We start from the raw sequence: 17,640 nt of genomic DNA on the forward strand, positions 1-17,640 counted from the left end.
ACAAAGGCAATGAAAAAACATAAAATACTCTTTATTTTATACATTGCTGAAAAACTGAAAGGGCCTTCACCTCTTTCATCAGCTGAATGCCTGAACTTCCTCAGTATTACATACTGAGTTGAATACAGTACATCTCTTCATATCTCATGGCATTTTGTCCTTTCTGCATTAATTAGGAAAAGAGGAAGAGGAAGAGGAAGAGGAAGAGGAAGAGGAAGAGGAAGAAGAAGAAGAAGAAGAAGAAGAAGAAGAAGAAGAAGAAGAAGAAGAAAGGGGTGGCATATAAATCCCTTCAGGGCTCTGCTTCCTTTTTATTTTATTTCATGAGATTCCAGCTCTCTACCAATATTTGGTTTACTTAAAAATCCTTCATCTCAGGCAAAATACTATGCTGTGCAAAATATCATTAGTAGAATTCATGCAAGAATTTATCTAACATGTATTCCTATTAACTGTATGGTATTAGGGCAAGGTGGGATTTCTTGGTCCCTGGTCAAGTACTATTTTTATTGCAAGCCACCAAAAATAATCAAAGTTAAGCAAGCTTTTAAGACTTATTCCTTAGGAAAGATTCTGCTAAAATGGGTGAGAGCTGGAGAAAGCCTGAATGTTACCTTAGACGAGGTATCACTTTTAAGTCTATACTTCCTCTTCCACTCCAGCTTATTTTTTTCTCCATGTCTCCTTAATGAGTTCAACACTCCCATGTCTTTAGCTGTCCTCCACCTTCCCTTCACTTGTTTGTCTTATGTACCAATTTAGCATGTATGTATGTATGTATGTATGTATGTATGTATGTATTTACTATAGCCGCCCATCTCAGCAAGTGACTCTGGGTGGCTTACAATCATAAAAACCATAAAACAGTTAAAATAATTAAAAACAATTAAACAGTACCAAATAAATATATATGGTCGCCCAGTAAACAATGCATAAATGTTAGTAAAGCCAAGAAACTTTATATATATACTTTATATGAAACATATACTTTATATGATGTGGGGTATCTGGTTAGTGCTACCATACCTGCAAAAATCCAGATGAATACTAGGTAACAACACAGAAACACAGAAAAGTGTTCCCTCCTTGCTACCATCTAGTGATCATCTGGAATGCTACAGTCCAGACATGGTAGCACTAATTTATTTTATTTATTTATTTTTTCAATTTCCAATTTCCAATTTCTATCATCACCCATCTCTCCCGAAAAAACTCCATGGACACAAAAATATATATTACGTATGTAACTGTAAATAGAAACAGTACCAAGGGATTAGGGATTTTCTCCTCATGTGTTCAGATCTATCAAAGCGGTGCTTCCTGCAGAGGTCTTGGAGGAGCAATCCACAAATTCCTTGTAAACGATGACACTAACAAGTGAGTCAGAGGGTAACAGGCTGCAGCAGAGCCTGTTCTAGTCAGGTTGGCTTCTCATGCCTACATCTAGAATCAGTGTCTTAAATTACAATGTGAGGCTACTCAGATTATAATAGTATTATTAGATTCTAAGCTTCACGGGATCCTTGACCTATACAAAACAACAACAAAATCACTCTGAATTCTAATAGGAGCTGCCATTTGCCCCTTCCCTGTCTCTTCCAGCCGCAACCCATGTACTTTGGTCTTAAATAATGCAACAGGAGCTCCTGAGAACCAAGTCAATTCCTATCTGCACAGCTCCAATCTCATATTACTTTGCCAGAACATCAAGTCTCAGAGTATATCTACTTATGATGAGATTTATTAATACAGAAGTAGTCAAGCAGAATGTTGACTATATGATGCTTATGATCTAATTTCAAAGGACTTCTGAAAGCAATCAATTTATATCTCTGGCAAGAGGTAGCCTCTAAAAGTATGCTGAGTGTGAAAGAGATAGGGGTCTGATCCAGAGAAAAGGGAAGGATTGCCTCACTTTCCTCTGGCTCAACTTCTCCTTCCACTGATTTCTGCTTTGCCAACTCTCAGCATGTAGCCATTGGCAGATTATACCAGAATGTACAATGCGTCACCGAAAAAAGTTTTCACACCCTTCATAAATACATCTTCCACATGAAAAAAAAAACCAAAACCAAAAACCCCATCATGGTGGAAAAAAGAGATTCAGATCAGGAGTATGATGTGGAGCAGTGTTTCTCAGCCTCCTCAACTTTAAGATGTGTGAGCTTCAGCTCCCAGAATTCCCCAGCCAGCCATGCTGTTGGAGGACAGGTTCAATGTAGGAGTTGAAGTCCACACATTTTAAAGTTGAGGAGGTTGAGAAACACTTATCTAGAGGCTTTAACTCTTTGCTGTGTTCTGCTTTCTCACTAAAAATCTCCCCCTGCCCATAATTGCCAGTACTACGTGAGGGAAATCAGAGTGCTGTCTAACTTTTTAACAGCACAGTAATTCCAGCCCTATATCTCCCACATCACTTCTACTCTTCTACTTTTAGGTTCACTCACCTAAAAATGCAATGGTACTCAAATGTAATAAATGTTTAAAGCTGGAAGATACATACACAAAGATTTCTTTAAAACAAGTTTCTTCATAATAGCGAATATGATTCACCTCAATGGACTCTTCTACTGAATTGACAAAAAGGGTGATCACATTTTTTAAAAGAAATAAATAGTTTCAGAGCATTTCTGATTAAAGGCTATCAAAGCCAGCTGAATAAAGCTTGTAGAGAGTCACCAGCCTTGGGAGTTCAATATCTCAACAGGGCTACAGTTGTTTTGAGGAAACCTGTATGTTTCATGCAGTCACTTTTTAGGTACATTCTGTAAACTGCATGTGCATAAAGCCAGTGCAAGTGGAAATGGTAGGTATCACGTGAAAGCTTGAAAGCTTTAACAGGCCACAAGGAATCCTGCTAAAGGAAAGCTCCTACAGGTGATAAAAATGGTACTTAATGATATACAAAGGCATATGTTTATTTAGAGGATTCCAGGCACTGCTTAGCAGGAATAAACCACAAGGCCTCCATTTATAACAATTTAATAATGCTCCTAAATATCAATTTTAAGCATATTTATGTAGTACCATTTAATCATAGTCAGTTTGGTACACCTGCAGCTCTCTTCATCCATTACACGCAGTGGCCCAAGTGATCTGAGATATTTTTATTAGTCTCTACAAATTATTTCTTATAGTTTCAGTGAAATGATGCATTTAGAAGTGATTTCATGATTACAGGTACTTTTGTGCCACTTCCGCCAGGCGAATCTAGGCAGCTTCCCAGTATAATAAAGCAGGTAAGACATGCCAAAATAAGTAACCATAGGATCTGTGAATGGTTCTAAACACAGCAAGTGGGAAGCAATAATCTCTGCATGGAATTCTGAGATGTGTCCCGTTGTGCCCAAGGAACTGACCTGAGCTGCTGGATTAGATCTTCACCTTCTTTGATGACATTGAGGGTGGCATCAAGCGTAGCTGTTTGCTGCTGCTGGAACTGCTTTATGAGTTCCTGAACAGCATCTACAGAGTCAGCACAGACATCTTCCAAAAGCTCCTTCTGCAGGTCTTCCATCCATGTCCACAGCTATGAAAGAGGGGAAGGAAGAAGAAGCCAAAGATATCAGAAGGGGCAAAAGGGGGAGGGAAGGACAATGGGGGAAAGGGCGGGGTACTGACCTTAACCCTTTCAAATCAGCTCAGAGGGTACCAATCAGACTATTACCAAGCACAGTGTATCTGACACTAAAGCACTTCAGCAATTGCGATATTAAGCCAAATAAAACATGAAAGATTGCCCTGAAATAATTATGTAGTATGGGTGCACATATAATGGATCCTCTTTTTAAATTTCTTTTCAATTAAAGGGAAAGAATACAGAAGGGGAAAAGAAAGATATACTACATCTCTCTAATTACAAAAGGTGATAAAAATGCTAAGGCAAGGATGGGTATGTGCCATCTTCACCCAAAAGATGACTATGCAGAGAACCTCCACAAAAAAAGGACAAGTATACAGGGAAAAAAATGTATAAAGCCAGAAAAGTTCTGTGAACTGCCCAGCTTCCCCCACCTCAAATCCTGCCTTCCCTAGGCTATTCCTTGGAAGAAGAGATGACAGTGGCTGAGGTGGAGGAGCCTTGTTGCTGTGGAGTCTGAAGCAACTCCAGTCTCTTATCCCCAGCCTCTGAGCCATGTGCAGCACCACTGCTGCCAAGGGGAGGAAAAGCAGGCTAACTAGAAGTATCAGGGGCAAGGTTGGGTAAGAAGTAACTCACATGGAATCAGGACCATCATGGGAGACAGTGAAACCTGGGAGAAGCTGCAGAGAGCTTTCTAAGGTAGTCTCAAAGGCTGAGACAGTTGCTGGAGACAATGTTCATTAGCCTATCTTGTACCTTCATATCTGCAGCCTGTAACCATTCACTGTTTTCTTGGCTATCTCATCTTTCACTTACTCCACAACAGTTCTTCTAGCCTGATCTCTCTTGTATCTGCTATTCCTCACTTTGAGACTCCCAAACTGGCTTGAAGAGTACTTTGGCTCCAGCAACTCTGAGGACTCCTTTTCTAGCTCTGTAGGATTGCTTCTGAAGTCCTGAAATCTGTTGGCCAGAAAAGTTGTCAATAGAGGGCTGCAAACTCCAGATGAAATCACTTCTGGAGATCATCCCTGTCCCAATAAATCTGTGCACATGACATACGAGCATATAGGCATGCATAAATATGTCAGATCAGATCAATCTTCATTGTGGTTGTTAACCAGCACAACCTCTCTCTCTCTCTCTGTCTCTGTGTGTATCCCTGCTAGAAGCCACATTCCAATAAAGGGTAGAAGAGAAAAATAAATTAATATTAATTGAATTAATAATTACAGATTAAACTGAATGTAAAATAAAATGAATACACTATAATTTTATATATCATATAATTATAGAATATGATGTTGTAACATTCATTTGATCAACCATCTACATATACCGACCATTCTCTCACATGTGCAATCCTCTTTCATACAAGAACACACACAAGGATATATACATACACTTCCTTCTCTCTTTCCCCTGAATAAACTACAAAAAAGACTGCGGGGGGGGGGGGGCGGGAACGAGATAGGAATGACACAAGAAGAAGAGATACTTGGACAGAAAAAGAAAGGAAATAGAAGCCTATTAAGGCATTACAAAAAGGTTTAAATTTAACAGGCAAGCAGCCCCTCCTGAGTCACCTGCCATATAGTCATAATATACCAAATATACTCATATACTCACAAACTGAATTAGAACTTTCATTGCCATCTGGATTTTATTTTATTTTATATTTTGGCAACCAGCTTGATTGATAACTGGCAAATAGAGAGAGAAAATGTAGAAGCAGTGAAAGACTTTGTATTTCTAGGTGCGAAGATTACTGCAGATGCTGACTGCAGTCAGGAAATCAGAAGACGCTTAATCCTTGGGAGAAGAGCAATGACCAATCTCGATAAAATAGTTCAGAGCAGAGACATCACACTGACAACAAAGGCCCGCATAGTTAAAGCAATGGTGTTCCCTGTAGTAACATATGGCTGTGAGAGCTGGACCATAAGGAAGGCTGAGAGAAGGAAGATAGATGCTTTTGAACTGTGGTGTTGGTGGAAAATTCTGAGAGTGCCTTGGACTGCAAGAAGATCAAACCAGTCCATACTCCAGGAAATAAAGCCAGACTGCTCACTTGAGGGAATGATATTCAAGGCAAAACTGAAATACTTTGGCCACATCATGAGAAGACAGGACACCCTGGAGAAGATGCTGATGCTAGGGAGAGTGGAGGGCAAAAGGAAGAGGGGCCAACCAAGGGCAAGGCGGATGGATGATATTCTAGAGGTGATGGACTCGTCCCTGGGGGAGCTGGGGGCGTTGACGACTGACAGGAAGCTCTGGTGTGGGCTGGTCCATGAAGTCACGAAGAGTCGGAAGCGACTGAACGAACAAACAACAACATTTATATTCTATGTATTATTTACGATTATTGTATTTTAAATCTTTTACCTCTATTGGAAACCACCCAGAGTCCCTCCTCTGGGGGGAGATGGGCGGTGGCAAAATTTGAATAAATGAACAAACAAATAAATAATCAATAGTCTCCTAATTAATAATTGCTCAGTTTAATCTTGGATTATAATGCACGTAGTATATTTTGCTTAAGTGACTTTCTAGATCTCATGTTCTTTTAAGGTCAGCATCAGAGGCAGGGCTTCTGGAGAAGGAGAAGGCTTCATTCTACTCTCTAGAGCAGGGTTTCTCAACCAGGCTTCCATGGAACCCTTGGGGTTCCATGAGAGGTCGCTAGGGGTTCCCTGGGAGATCACGATTTTAAAGAAGTATTTCAAATTCGGGCAACTTCACATTAAAGAGGTAAGTTTCATTCTTTATTTTTAGTTTAAGAACCCTGTTAATGCATATATACAGGCCTACCCATGAAACGAATATAATAGTTTTGTAACTTCTGAGCCTGAATGTGCAGAGGTTCCCTAAGGCCTGAAAAATATTTCAAGGGTTCCTCCAGGGTCAAAAGGTTGAAAAAGGCTGCTCTAGCAAATCTTTCCAAGAAATGAAAGGTGCAGAATAGCTGAAACAGCCTGCAAGCACTATTTCTTGCCATTTTTAGAAGCCCTTTTATTTTCCTAAATGGAAAAGCTACAGAATGAAGATGTTGGAATGCTGAAGATGGTAGGGTGGAGGGGGTCATGTGGAGAGGGGTCAGTTCCCATTGTTGGAAGAATTCAGATGGAGGGGAGATAGCCATGTGTCTGAGAAACTTTATTTTGGATTCCTGAATTAAGCAGGTGGTTGGGCTTGATGGTCTAAATTACCCCTTCCAATCCTATGAGTCTATGTTTAGCTCTCCAATCTAGATAGTTCAGCCTGGCAGGTCAGATCAGATCAGATCTACAGACTGGAGTTTTCATATCACAGCTTTAAAGTGATGTGACGATAGATGACACCTGCCTGTTATAAATATTGCAGAAACTGAAAGTCTGTTCCATTTCCCCAAGCTAAATCCAGTAGGCTCACAGAGGAATCTATGGAGCTGTTCAAGCCTTTGGGTGAAGGAGATAACTCTTTCAGACAAAGTTTATCAGATTGCTTCTGATTTTCAGATTGCATCAATGTCTGTCACTATTGATGTAAACATGAATATAAGATCTTGTGCTGATTTGCTTAACTGGGGAAAATGTGTTGCAGCAGAACAGACTAAGGGACAAACTTGGTTATATACAAAAGTATGCAGCAAAACAAAGATGGCAGATGATTCTGAATCCCAGGATATCTGCTAGCAGCTTTTTAGCCCAAAGTGCCATAGTCCTTAGTGAAATGAATGTTTACTCTCTTTATAAAATAAGTGCAAAAGAAAATGTTAAACCATTTTTTCCTTCTAAGCCTGAATTTATGAAGCAAGTTTCCATGAGTTTATTAAATGCATTTGCATATAATGTCATTTATGCATTCGTTTCCGCAAAGCAAATATTGGGAGCATAGCAGTTAAGACTGTGTGGGAATCACTGCTGAAGTGAATACAACAAATGTCTGATGTATTATGGTAACACCAATAATATCATTTTGCATTATGGAGCATTACTCTGATACTGGAATATCAGAGTTAAACCAGTTATTCCTTGCTACAGAAGCCCAGTGCCCTTAAGCAAGTTAAATGTTGAAGTGCGTTTGGTCTGACATTTTCAACAGTGATGTTAAATATCAATATGCTCCAGAGTGATCCATTAATTTTAAGCTGTCAGGATCTCAGGTAAATAATAATTTGCCTATTTTTTTTTATCTTAAGAGTACCCAGGAAACTGCTCACTTCTTTAACAAGCAATAATAAAAACTGTCAACCTATAGTTCCTCAACCCATATAAAATCCTTCCATGACTTACTGCTTTAAGAAACAGTAGTTCCGGGCTATTAACTATATAGTTTTATTTCTTCTCCTCCCTGTTTATGCATTCATTGCTATATTTACTGACTTCAGTGAAAAATTGTACTTACAAGGCACATGTGCTTGAAATAGTTATGCTTTCCATCAATGAACATGCAAAGATCCAAGGAAATAGATGCAGTAAATTCATGTTTTATGTATCTCATCATATTAAATAATGTTATGAGGGAGTCAGATACTGTGAAATTGTGACTTCTTAGAATGCCTGGCAAAATGCCTTTTTAATTAGGCTGTCATTATGAATCTAGAGAAAATTAAAATCAGGAACTATGTACAACCTATTAGCAAATGCTATGCTACTAGGGGAAAGTGAAAAATACATATTTTTCAATTATGAACAGTGGTAATCAATAGCTGAACCTGCGGCTGTAAGAGATGCAGTGTCCTGCTCCAAAAACAAGTCTTATTAGGCTATCTGAAAGAACCATGAACTTCCCACCATTTCCTCTGTCTAAAAGCATTCCTCAGACCTTTAGTCAAGGAATGCAGATTGTCCAGCATGTACATGTTTTCTCTCTGTTGCATATTATCAATAGTTAAACATGCCACAGGACTCTGTGAGTTCTGCTGACTCTTGCTCCCTGCAAAGTAACAACAATAACAAAAGAAAAATCACTCAGGGTCAGTCTTTGAAAACTGTTGATGCTTTCCTCCCTCTTTTCTGACAAAATAAAAATTCATCTGAACTAATCAGCTTCTCTATTACCTCAATACCGAACTGTTTATTCTGACTAGCTAGTAGGAAGAAAATAGTGCCACAATATAAACACAGTTCCGGTGTAATTATGGGTCTTGGTTATGGATAGCTCAATAGGAGGTTGCACCTGAAACTTGCAATAAACTAATCTGTGTCTGTTTGTGTGTTTGACACATCATAATCTGCCATAATGTGGTTTGCTCAGTTTGGATTAAGCACAGTGCATAAAACCAGCCAACTGTGATGTTCAACAAGGCATGGTTGAAAAGAATAACCAAGTGTGATGTGTGAAGCCAGCCCATATCAAGGAGATACTTGAATCATGAAACAGAAACACATTCTGTCCACAGCTAAGAGCTGTTTATGCCACTGATATACTAAAAAGAAAGAACTACCTGCCTTTCACCAGCTTATCTGTCACCAAATATACAAGCTACCCTAACTCACTTGGAAATGAATTTTTATGCATATGGCCCAGTCTCAGCATTAACTCTTGGTTACTTAACCCCTGGAAGGTGTTTATGTCTTGGTGTGCACTTGCCACATCAGTTACTATACTATATTCTTCTCAGGTTTGACAGGGGACCGTAAGTGAAGTTTATATTCCCCAGATTCCTTCCGGATGGTTTTATTGCTTTACTGATTGATATTTACTTGAATGTTGTGCTACCATTTTAAAGTTTATACTACTCTGATGATTAAACTTAATCCTTTCTCTTTTGCTGCACTTGGGTAGCTGGAGCAAGCAACTTAGCATTCTCTGTTTTTGTTGTTATTTTTAGCCAAAATTATTTGTATGTATTTTACCTAACTATTCTGTTATTGTCAATTCAGCTTTGGATACTTGCATATTGATTTCTCTTGTGCAGGTTAATGACTGCAATACAGTTTTTCATAATTTTTACATATTATTTGTTTATAGTACATACTCCTGTTTTCAAATTTAATTTCTGAAAGTACACCATGAACCCTTTAGTTTGAAGATGGAAAAATGTAAAGTATGCTTTAATTATACCCCCAGGCCCTTCAGTTTCAATGTCCTGACCTCTAAGTCTGCTGAAAAACTGTCCTATTTTTGTACATTTTGTACATTGTTCATCTGAATTAAAACAGCATTTAGTCTAGTCCTGAGGAAGCCACTGAAAATCAAAAAAGGACATGAATGTGGAACCCACTTTGAATAGAATAGAATCAAAACTATCTCCATCAGCTGATTCTTGTTAGAAATAGTAATAAAGCAAAGAGATGCTTCATTAAAATTAAATTACTTAAGATATTTAAGAAACAATAGTGGCATGGTGATTGCTGTCTTTTAAAGAGCTCAAACCATAATGCAGATCTTCTTTCTCCATGTGGATGAGCTGCCATGTCCCATGGAGCATTTCATTCATAAAATAAAAGTTTGTCAATTCTTTTTGCAGACCCTTAAGCTCCTTCAGAGGATTGGCAGATTCTCCAGATCAGTAAAGGACATGGAAGGGTGGGTGTAGAGGGAGCAGGAAAATGAAAAGATCTCTTTCTACTTGAAAAAACATTCTGAAAAGAAATCTATGTGCTGATATTCCAGTTACAAAATACAGATTAAGCGTCTACTCCATTACATATAAACTGTACATCAACACTAATTATTAATAATCACATAGTGTTAACATGGACCTTGCTATTCTCCAGTGGAGTTTCAGATAGATACTGTAGGCAAACAGACGATGTTTATAATGACTCCACTCTTTAATAGTTATGCTGCAACTTCAATGGGCAGAGTTGGAACATTTATATATAATTTGGCAGGGCTTCTAAGTTTTCATTTCATATAGTCTAAGTTCATTCTAGTCTGCCTTGAACAATATGAACATTCCTTGCTGTGTTGCATACTTGAAACATAGGTCCAACAGTATTCGAATTTCTATTACATTGCAGGCATCTTACCTCTTTGGTATGAGTGTGGAAGGAGACAGACATATCCAAAAGAAGTTTCCTCTGCTCTACTCTTCTAACAAAGTCCTGAATCCGCACTTCTAGATGCCGTGCTGCTTTGTAGATCTCTTCCGGATCGCACTCCCCAGTCTGAGCCAGTTGCTCTGCAGCTTCCAGTAGCTTGTCTGCATTTGTATAGGTATTCTACCAATACACCACAAAAATAAAGCACAAATCACAAAACCCTAGTAGTTAATACTCAGAGAAAATACTTCCACAATTCAGGAAGATAAACCAGCATTTTAACATGACAGCAGTTATTCAAAGTGATGCTGATTGCAAAAGAAGTTAGCAGAAATTCACACTGAATAATCCTCAAATAAGCATTGAAAAAATTCTTATTTGAAACAGATACACCTTTCCTCAGCTTGCTTTTTTGATAGATTCAGGAAACTGAGCCTACTGTGATCTCTGGAATCTTTCAAAGATGATGTAAAGAAGCAACTGAGAGTTAACTACTTCATTGGTAGCCGTAGTCTCCTGGGAGATATTTCACAATACATTTGGTTGTGAAGGAGTGTTGATGGCTAACAGGATGCAACACGTAAAGAACATGCACTGGAAATTTATCTCAGAAAAACATGTTGCTTTTTCATTGCATTTATGAACTGGCTAAGGAATAACACCATCTGAGAGATTCTAACTCCATCCAGGGCAGTTAAACTTTCTTTAAGATTTATGGAATTTCCATTTCACCTGTTAGAAGTTCTGACATGTGCATGGAACCACCTACACATTCTCAATTGCAATAAGGAAACTGAAAAAGGAAATTCCTTCTGTTTCATGGAGTTATTTCACATTGCATTACAGCAAATTAGCAATTCACTCCCTGTATGGACGCACATGTACATTATAGTCCAGAAAGGCTCTCCAAAATATTTATGCCACTGCTATATTCTGTGTATCTGTTTTTCATATTCTACCAATAAGTAACAAAAATCCACAAAATTTTGGATTTTTATTTTTTTGAATGGTGGATTGACTGACGTGGATTTTCAGCTGGTTGCAAAGATAATTATTTAGTTTAAATTTCAACCTTGTATTTAAAATGTTAAAATGTGATATTATATACTCTCTTTTGTGAAAGAAGTTAAATGTGATACTATCTATACCAAGACTTAAGAATAACTTAAATATTTTTCAATAGGATTGGGAAAAAAAATTGTTTTGCTACACAAATATGGTAGTTTCAAATGCCAGACTCAAACTTTGAGAATTAATTTACTAAAAGTCTGGCAGACTTTGGGAAAACTGAATTAAATGTTGCCATGATTTCAGTACAAAGTGCATTGGTGCTATAGAAAATTTTGTCTAAGAAGGAAATTGTCATGAGTGCCGTTGAGCTGAAGTCATCAGCGCAATGGCGCACATGACAATAGCAAGGAAATAGGTGAAGGGGCTCAAGATAAGTAGCCATCAACCCACAACGACTAACGGCCAACAAACAATAACTAAACGGATCACGGAGCACACCCAAGCCATCAGCGCCAATACAACGGAGATCGCCCAGCTGACAGCAATCACCGGATGAATAGAAAACCCGATGATGGGCGATCCCGGAACGCCAGCGGGGCCTCACAACCCCTCACCCACCGGCAGGGCAACGTATTGGACAAAGGGGGGTGACGTGACCGCGAGTGAGGGGGCGCTGACCGGCGCGGGGTATTTAAACCCCGCACCGGCGCGCTCCTGTCACTCTCAGCTTTTTTCTTCCGACGCTGTAACTGCGCTGTGAATAAATCAGAGCCTGATCCACGAACCAGTGTCTGAGCATTATTCAGAGGCAGGCAGCGCATGACATAAAACTGAGAGTCATAAACTCAGCCTCGCCAAGCCCCACCGGACGACAACGAGCCGCGGGAGGAGTAGACAGCGAGAAGACCAGCAAGATGAGGCCGGAGCGGCGCGGGCAAGGAGGGCGAGCCGCGCGGCAAGAGACAGAGGAGGACCGACCAAGGCCAGAGGCACCGCGGACTCCCGGAGCCATGGACGCCCACCCCACCCGACCCGAGCCTCAGCTCCAACCCCAAGGGGAGATGGCAACGGAGGCAACCCGACCGCGGGAGGGAGCAGCACGACTTCCGAAACCAGCGGAGGACCCCGCGCCCCACATCGCACCCCAGCAACGGGCGTGGAGCGACAGCCCAACGGCGGTCAACACGGAGGAGGACGATGGAGACACCCAGCAGACGGCGGAGGAAGCGGACCCGCGGCAGAGGGAGGATGAACCCCGCCGGCAACCCACCCCCGCTGACGCGCCAACGGAACCGGCCCCAGCGGCGGCACGGGCTGTGGACGAGGAGGCACGAGCTGAACTCGCGGCCATGCGGGCTCAACTGACGGAACTCCGGACCATGCTCCAGTCGCTTATGCCCCCCGCGCCACCCAACGACGTCCCTGCACAGGCCCACACCCCGAGCGAAGCACCGAACCCCCACGGGCCAGCGGAGGGTCAGGAGACGGCACAGGCGGACGACACCACAGACCGGGAAGCAAGAGGCAGGGCCGCGCAAAACGCCCGGGCCCCAAAGGACTTCCCCATCTTCTTCGATGGGACCCCCACGAAACTCTCGTTCTTCGTCACGAACGCTAGGGAGTTCATGGGGAGGCACGGACACTCCTACGACTCCGAGGCCGACAAGATCGCCGCCGTGGCGATCAAACTCCAAGACAGGGCGGCGGACTGGTACGTCCAACTGTACGAGTCCAGCTCCCCTGCCCTCGCCACCTTCCCTGCTTTCATCAATGAGATGAAAAACTACTTCGAAGACCCCCTAGCCAAAGTAAGGGCGAAAAGCGCACTCCAAAGACTTAAACAGGGCACACGCACGGTCCCTGACTACGCCCTGGAATTCAAAGCCCTCGTGGGGATGGTCAGCGACTGGTCCGAGACCACCCTGCTGGAAATGTTCAAAAGGGGGCTCAATCGCGACGTTCTCCAATGGGCCCTCTACCGCGACGACCCAGAAACGCTACACGGGTGGATCCACCTCACGGGGAAAGCCGAACACGCGCACCGCACCTTCCTCATGACAACCACGGAAGACACAAACTATGCCGGAAAAAAGGTACCCGCACCACACGTGGGGATGGCCGGCCCCATATACCCAAAAAAGAAATTCAATCGGGAGCCCTGCGGGAGGTGTGGCAAATTAGGGCACAAGACGGTGGATTGCTTCGCCAACCGACCGCCGACCAGTGCGCCCAAACCCACCCCGAAAATTAGCCCAAAACCACCCAACCTGGGGCCGCCCCCTCACCGCCGAATGACCGTGGCCACAGCGACACCAGAGGAAGGCTGGGACGCTTACTGGGGGGAAGAGGATAACGCAGACCCCGACCAGCCGGCGGGAAAAGCTCCCCGCCTGCCCTGAAACGCGTGGCGAGGCAGGCGGTGGGACAGCAGCGCGGACCACCTCGACAGAACGACGACAGCCCCGTAATAATGGCAGCAATCAAACTCTCTGCCGGCAACGGAGCCACCACGGCCGCGGCACTAGTGGACTCGGGGTGCTCAAAAAACCTCATCCACCCCGACCTAGTCGCCAAACTCGACCTCCGCTGCTTCCCCCTCCCCACGCCGCTGGCATTCCACCAGCTGGACGGCTCCACAGCGGGAGGGAAACCAGCCACGCTACAAACCGAGCCGGTCACCCTGCAAATGGGCACTCACACCGAGCGCACATCGTTCGTCGTCACGCACATCGGACGGCCCATTGCAGTCCTGGGGATGCCATGGCTTGCGACAAACAACCCGCGGATCAACTGGGAGACCCGCACCTTCACATTCGGCGACGGCGAGTATCGAGCACCAGTTCCAGCGGGCAGAACCAACCCCACTGTAGGACGAGCGGAGGCGACTACACAAGACAACGCCGCTACCACAGCAGACCTACCGGAACAATACGCCGACTTCTCCGAGGTCTTCGGAGAGGCGGAAGCTGACCAACTACCCCCCCACCGCAAGACGGATTGCCGGATCGACCTACTGCCCGACGTCCCCTTACCTAGACCAAAGATCTACTCGATGACCCCGAAGGAGATGGCAACCCTCCGGGAGTTCATCGATAAAAACCTAGACAGGGGATTCATAGAGCCAGCATGCTCACTGGTCGGAGCCCCCGTCTTATTCCGGGAGAAGAAAGACGGCACCCTACAGCTCTGCACCGACTACCGGGGCCTAAACGCGGCTTCCCTGTCCAACAAATACCCCTTACCCCTGGTGAAGGACATGCTCGCCCACCTGTCCACGGGCAAAGTCTTTTCCAAACTGGACCTTCGCGAGGCGTACTATCGCATCCGAATCAGGGAGGGGGACGAATGGAAGATGGCGTTCAACTGCCCCCTAGGCGCCTTCCAGTACAAAGTACTGCCCTTCGGACTCGCGGGGGCCCCTGGGGTGTTCATGCAGCTCATCAATGAGGTACTGCATGAACATCTGTTCAAAGGGGTCCTGGTCTACATCGACGACATCCTTATTTACACAAAAACGCACGAGGAACATGTGACCCTAGTCAGGCAAGTCCTCGACAAGCTCAGAAGGGTGCAGCTCTATGCCAAGCCTACAAAGTGCGAGTTTCACAAAGAGCGCCTAGACTACCTGGGGTACCGAATCTCCGGGGACGGCATCGAAATGGACCCCGCAAAAGTCGAAGCGGTGCTAAACTGGGAGCGCCCCCGCAACAGACGCCAACTACAGAGCTTCCTCGGATTTGCGAATTTTTACAGGTCATTCGCCCGGGGGTTCGCAGAGATAGCCCTCCCCCTAACGGACCTCCTCAAAACCAAAGGGGTGGGGGACACCCGACGCGCCAAGAACCCAGGCACAGTGCTGAATTGGACTCCCGCGTGCCAGACCGCATTCAACAAGCTGAAAGCGCTGTTCACTACGGAGCCAATCCTCGCGCACCCGGACCCAGAACGGCCATTCGTGGTCCAAGCCGACGCCTCAGACTTCTCCCTGGGAGCCATCCTGCTACAGAAAGACCCCACGGGACTCCTGAAACCATGCGCCTACCTGTCAAGGAAGTTCTCCGAGACAGAAAGGCGATGGCACGTCTGGGAGAAAGAAGCCTTCGCGGTGAAATCAGTGCTAGAGACATGGCGACACCTACTCGAGGGAGCCACCCAACCATTCGAGGTCTGGACCGACCACCGGAACCTCGAGGCCCTACGAACGCCCAGACGCCTTAGCCCAAAACAGGTCCGATGGGCCCAATTCTTCAGCCGCTTTAATTTCCAGCTGAAGTTCATGCCGGGCAAAAAGAACTTCCTGGCCGACGCCCTCTCCCGACTGCCCCAAGACGAAGAGCCCGCCCCAGACACCATTGGGACGGTCCTATCCGCCTCGCAACTGGGGATGGCCGTGACCACCCGAAGCGGCGCGCGGAGGCAGCTCGACTCTACGGCGCAGCCGACGGCGGGACAACGGCAACCGGAAGAAGCCAACCGCAACTACCAGGGGGAATGCGCACGGACCTCGCCGCCGCCCTCAAAACCGACCCCTGGTTCCTGGCAAACCTCGACAAGGTAACGATGGCACAGGACCTAGCATGGGGGGAAGGCAGAATCTACGTCCCGGACTCGCAACGCCAGGCGATCTTGCATAGGTCACACGACGCCAAACAAGCGGGACACTTTGGGTTCCTCAAGACCCTACACCTAACACGGCGTCAATTCTGGTGGCCCGCGCTCAGGCGTGACGTAAAAGCCTACGTAGCGTCCTGCCCAACGTGCGCTAGGGCCAAACGGGCACCAGGCAAACCCGCGGGGCTATTACAACGGGTGGCAGAACCCTCCCGCCCATGGGAGGAAATCTCTATGGATTTTATAGTGGACCTCCCACCCAGCCAGAAGAAAACGGCCATTTGGGTGGTGAAGGACTACTTCTCAAAGCAGGCCCACTTCATCCCCTGCACGTCGGTCCCATCCGCACAACAGCTAGCCAAACTCTTCCTCATCCACGTGTACAGGCTACACGGATGTCCCGCACGTGTGGTGACCGACAGGGGCACACAGTTCACCTCCAAATTCTGGCGGGCCTTCCTAAAGCTGACGGGGACCCAACAGGCCCTATCTACGGCCTGGCACCCCCAGACGGACGGAGCCACAGAGGTTCTTAATACCACCTTAGAGCAATTCATACGATCATATACTAACTACCACCAAGACGACTGGGCTGAACTGCTCCCGTTCGCCGAAGTCGCATACAACAACGCCGTCCACACGAGCACGGGGAAAACTCCGTTTGAAGTAGTCTCGGGGCGCGACTTCGTCCCCATACCGGAGCTACCTCAACCCCCGGAACCCCAGGTGGACGCTAGCGACTGGGGACGGAAGATCGCGGAAGCATGGCCAGTAATCGCGGCGGCACTGAAGGATGCACAGGCAGCCTACAAAGAGCAGGCCGACAAGCACCGGCGCCAACAACCGACGTTCCAAGCGGGGGATATGGCCTACCTATCCACCAAGTTCCTAAAGTCAACCCAACCCTCAAAAAAACTGGGGCCTAAGTACATCGGGCCGTTCCGAGTCACCCAAATAGTGAACCCGGTAGCAATACGCTTGGACCTGCCACACAACCTACGGAGACTCCACCCGGTGTTCCACACCAGCCTCCTGAAACCGGCAACCACCTCCCGATGGCACCCAAGCACGCCACAGCCCGCACCGGTGATGATCGACGGGCAACACCACTTCGAGATAAGGGACATTCTCGACTCCCGCAAGCAACGAGGAACTCTACACTATCTGGTCAGGTGGAAACACTTCCCCCACCCGGAATGGGTGGCGGCGCACAACGTTAACGCGCCTGACCTAACCAGAGCATTTCACCGGGCATACCCCGACAAGCCACAACCAAGGTCAGCAAGCCAAACCCCCCCCCGCAGGCCCCCCCGCCTCCCGTGCCCCAAGGGAAAGGGCCCCCCCAAGCCCGCGACTTGGGTGGACCTCCCCCCCCCGGGACTCACTCCCCCCGCCCCGGGCCCACGAGGTGGTGACAAGCGTTCGCCAGCACCCTCCCCCCGCCCCCCGGCCGCGGGGGAG

General features: G+C 45.5%; 1 protein-coding gene across 1 annotated transcript in view; it reads right to left on the reverse strand.

The window, feature by feature from the left end:
- Positions 1 to 10,605, reverse strand: part of KALRN (kalirin RhoGEF kinase) — a 165,464-nt gene extending 154,859 nt beyond the window's left edge. The window contains exons 1-2 of the mRNA XM_063288781.1: positions 10,546 to 10,605; positions 3,320 to 3,529 (exon numbers count right to left, since the gene is read on the reverse strand). Coding sequence (XP_063144851.1) covers positions 3,320 to 3,529; positions 10,546 to 10,578 — 243 coding nt within the window. The 5' untranslated portion in view covers positions 10,579 to 10,605. The remainder of the gene's footprint in view (positions 1 to 3,319; positions 3,530 to 10,545) is intronic.
- Positions 10,606 to 17,640: the final 7,035 nt, after the last annotated feature.

The sequence above is a fragment of the Candoia aspera genome, chromosome 1, assembly GCF_035149785.1.
Source record: "Candoia aspera isolate rCanAsp1 chromosome 1, rCanAsp1.hap2, whole genome shotgun sequence".
NCBI classification, from domain to species: domain Eukaryota; kingdom Metazoa; phylum Chordata; class Lepidosauria; order Squamata; family Boidae; genus Candoia; species Candoia aspera.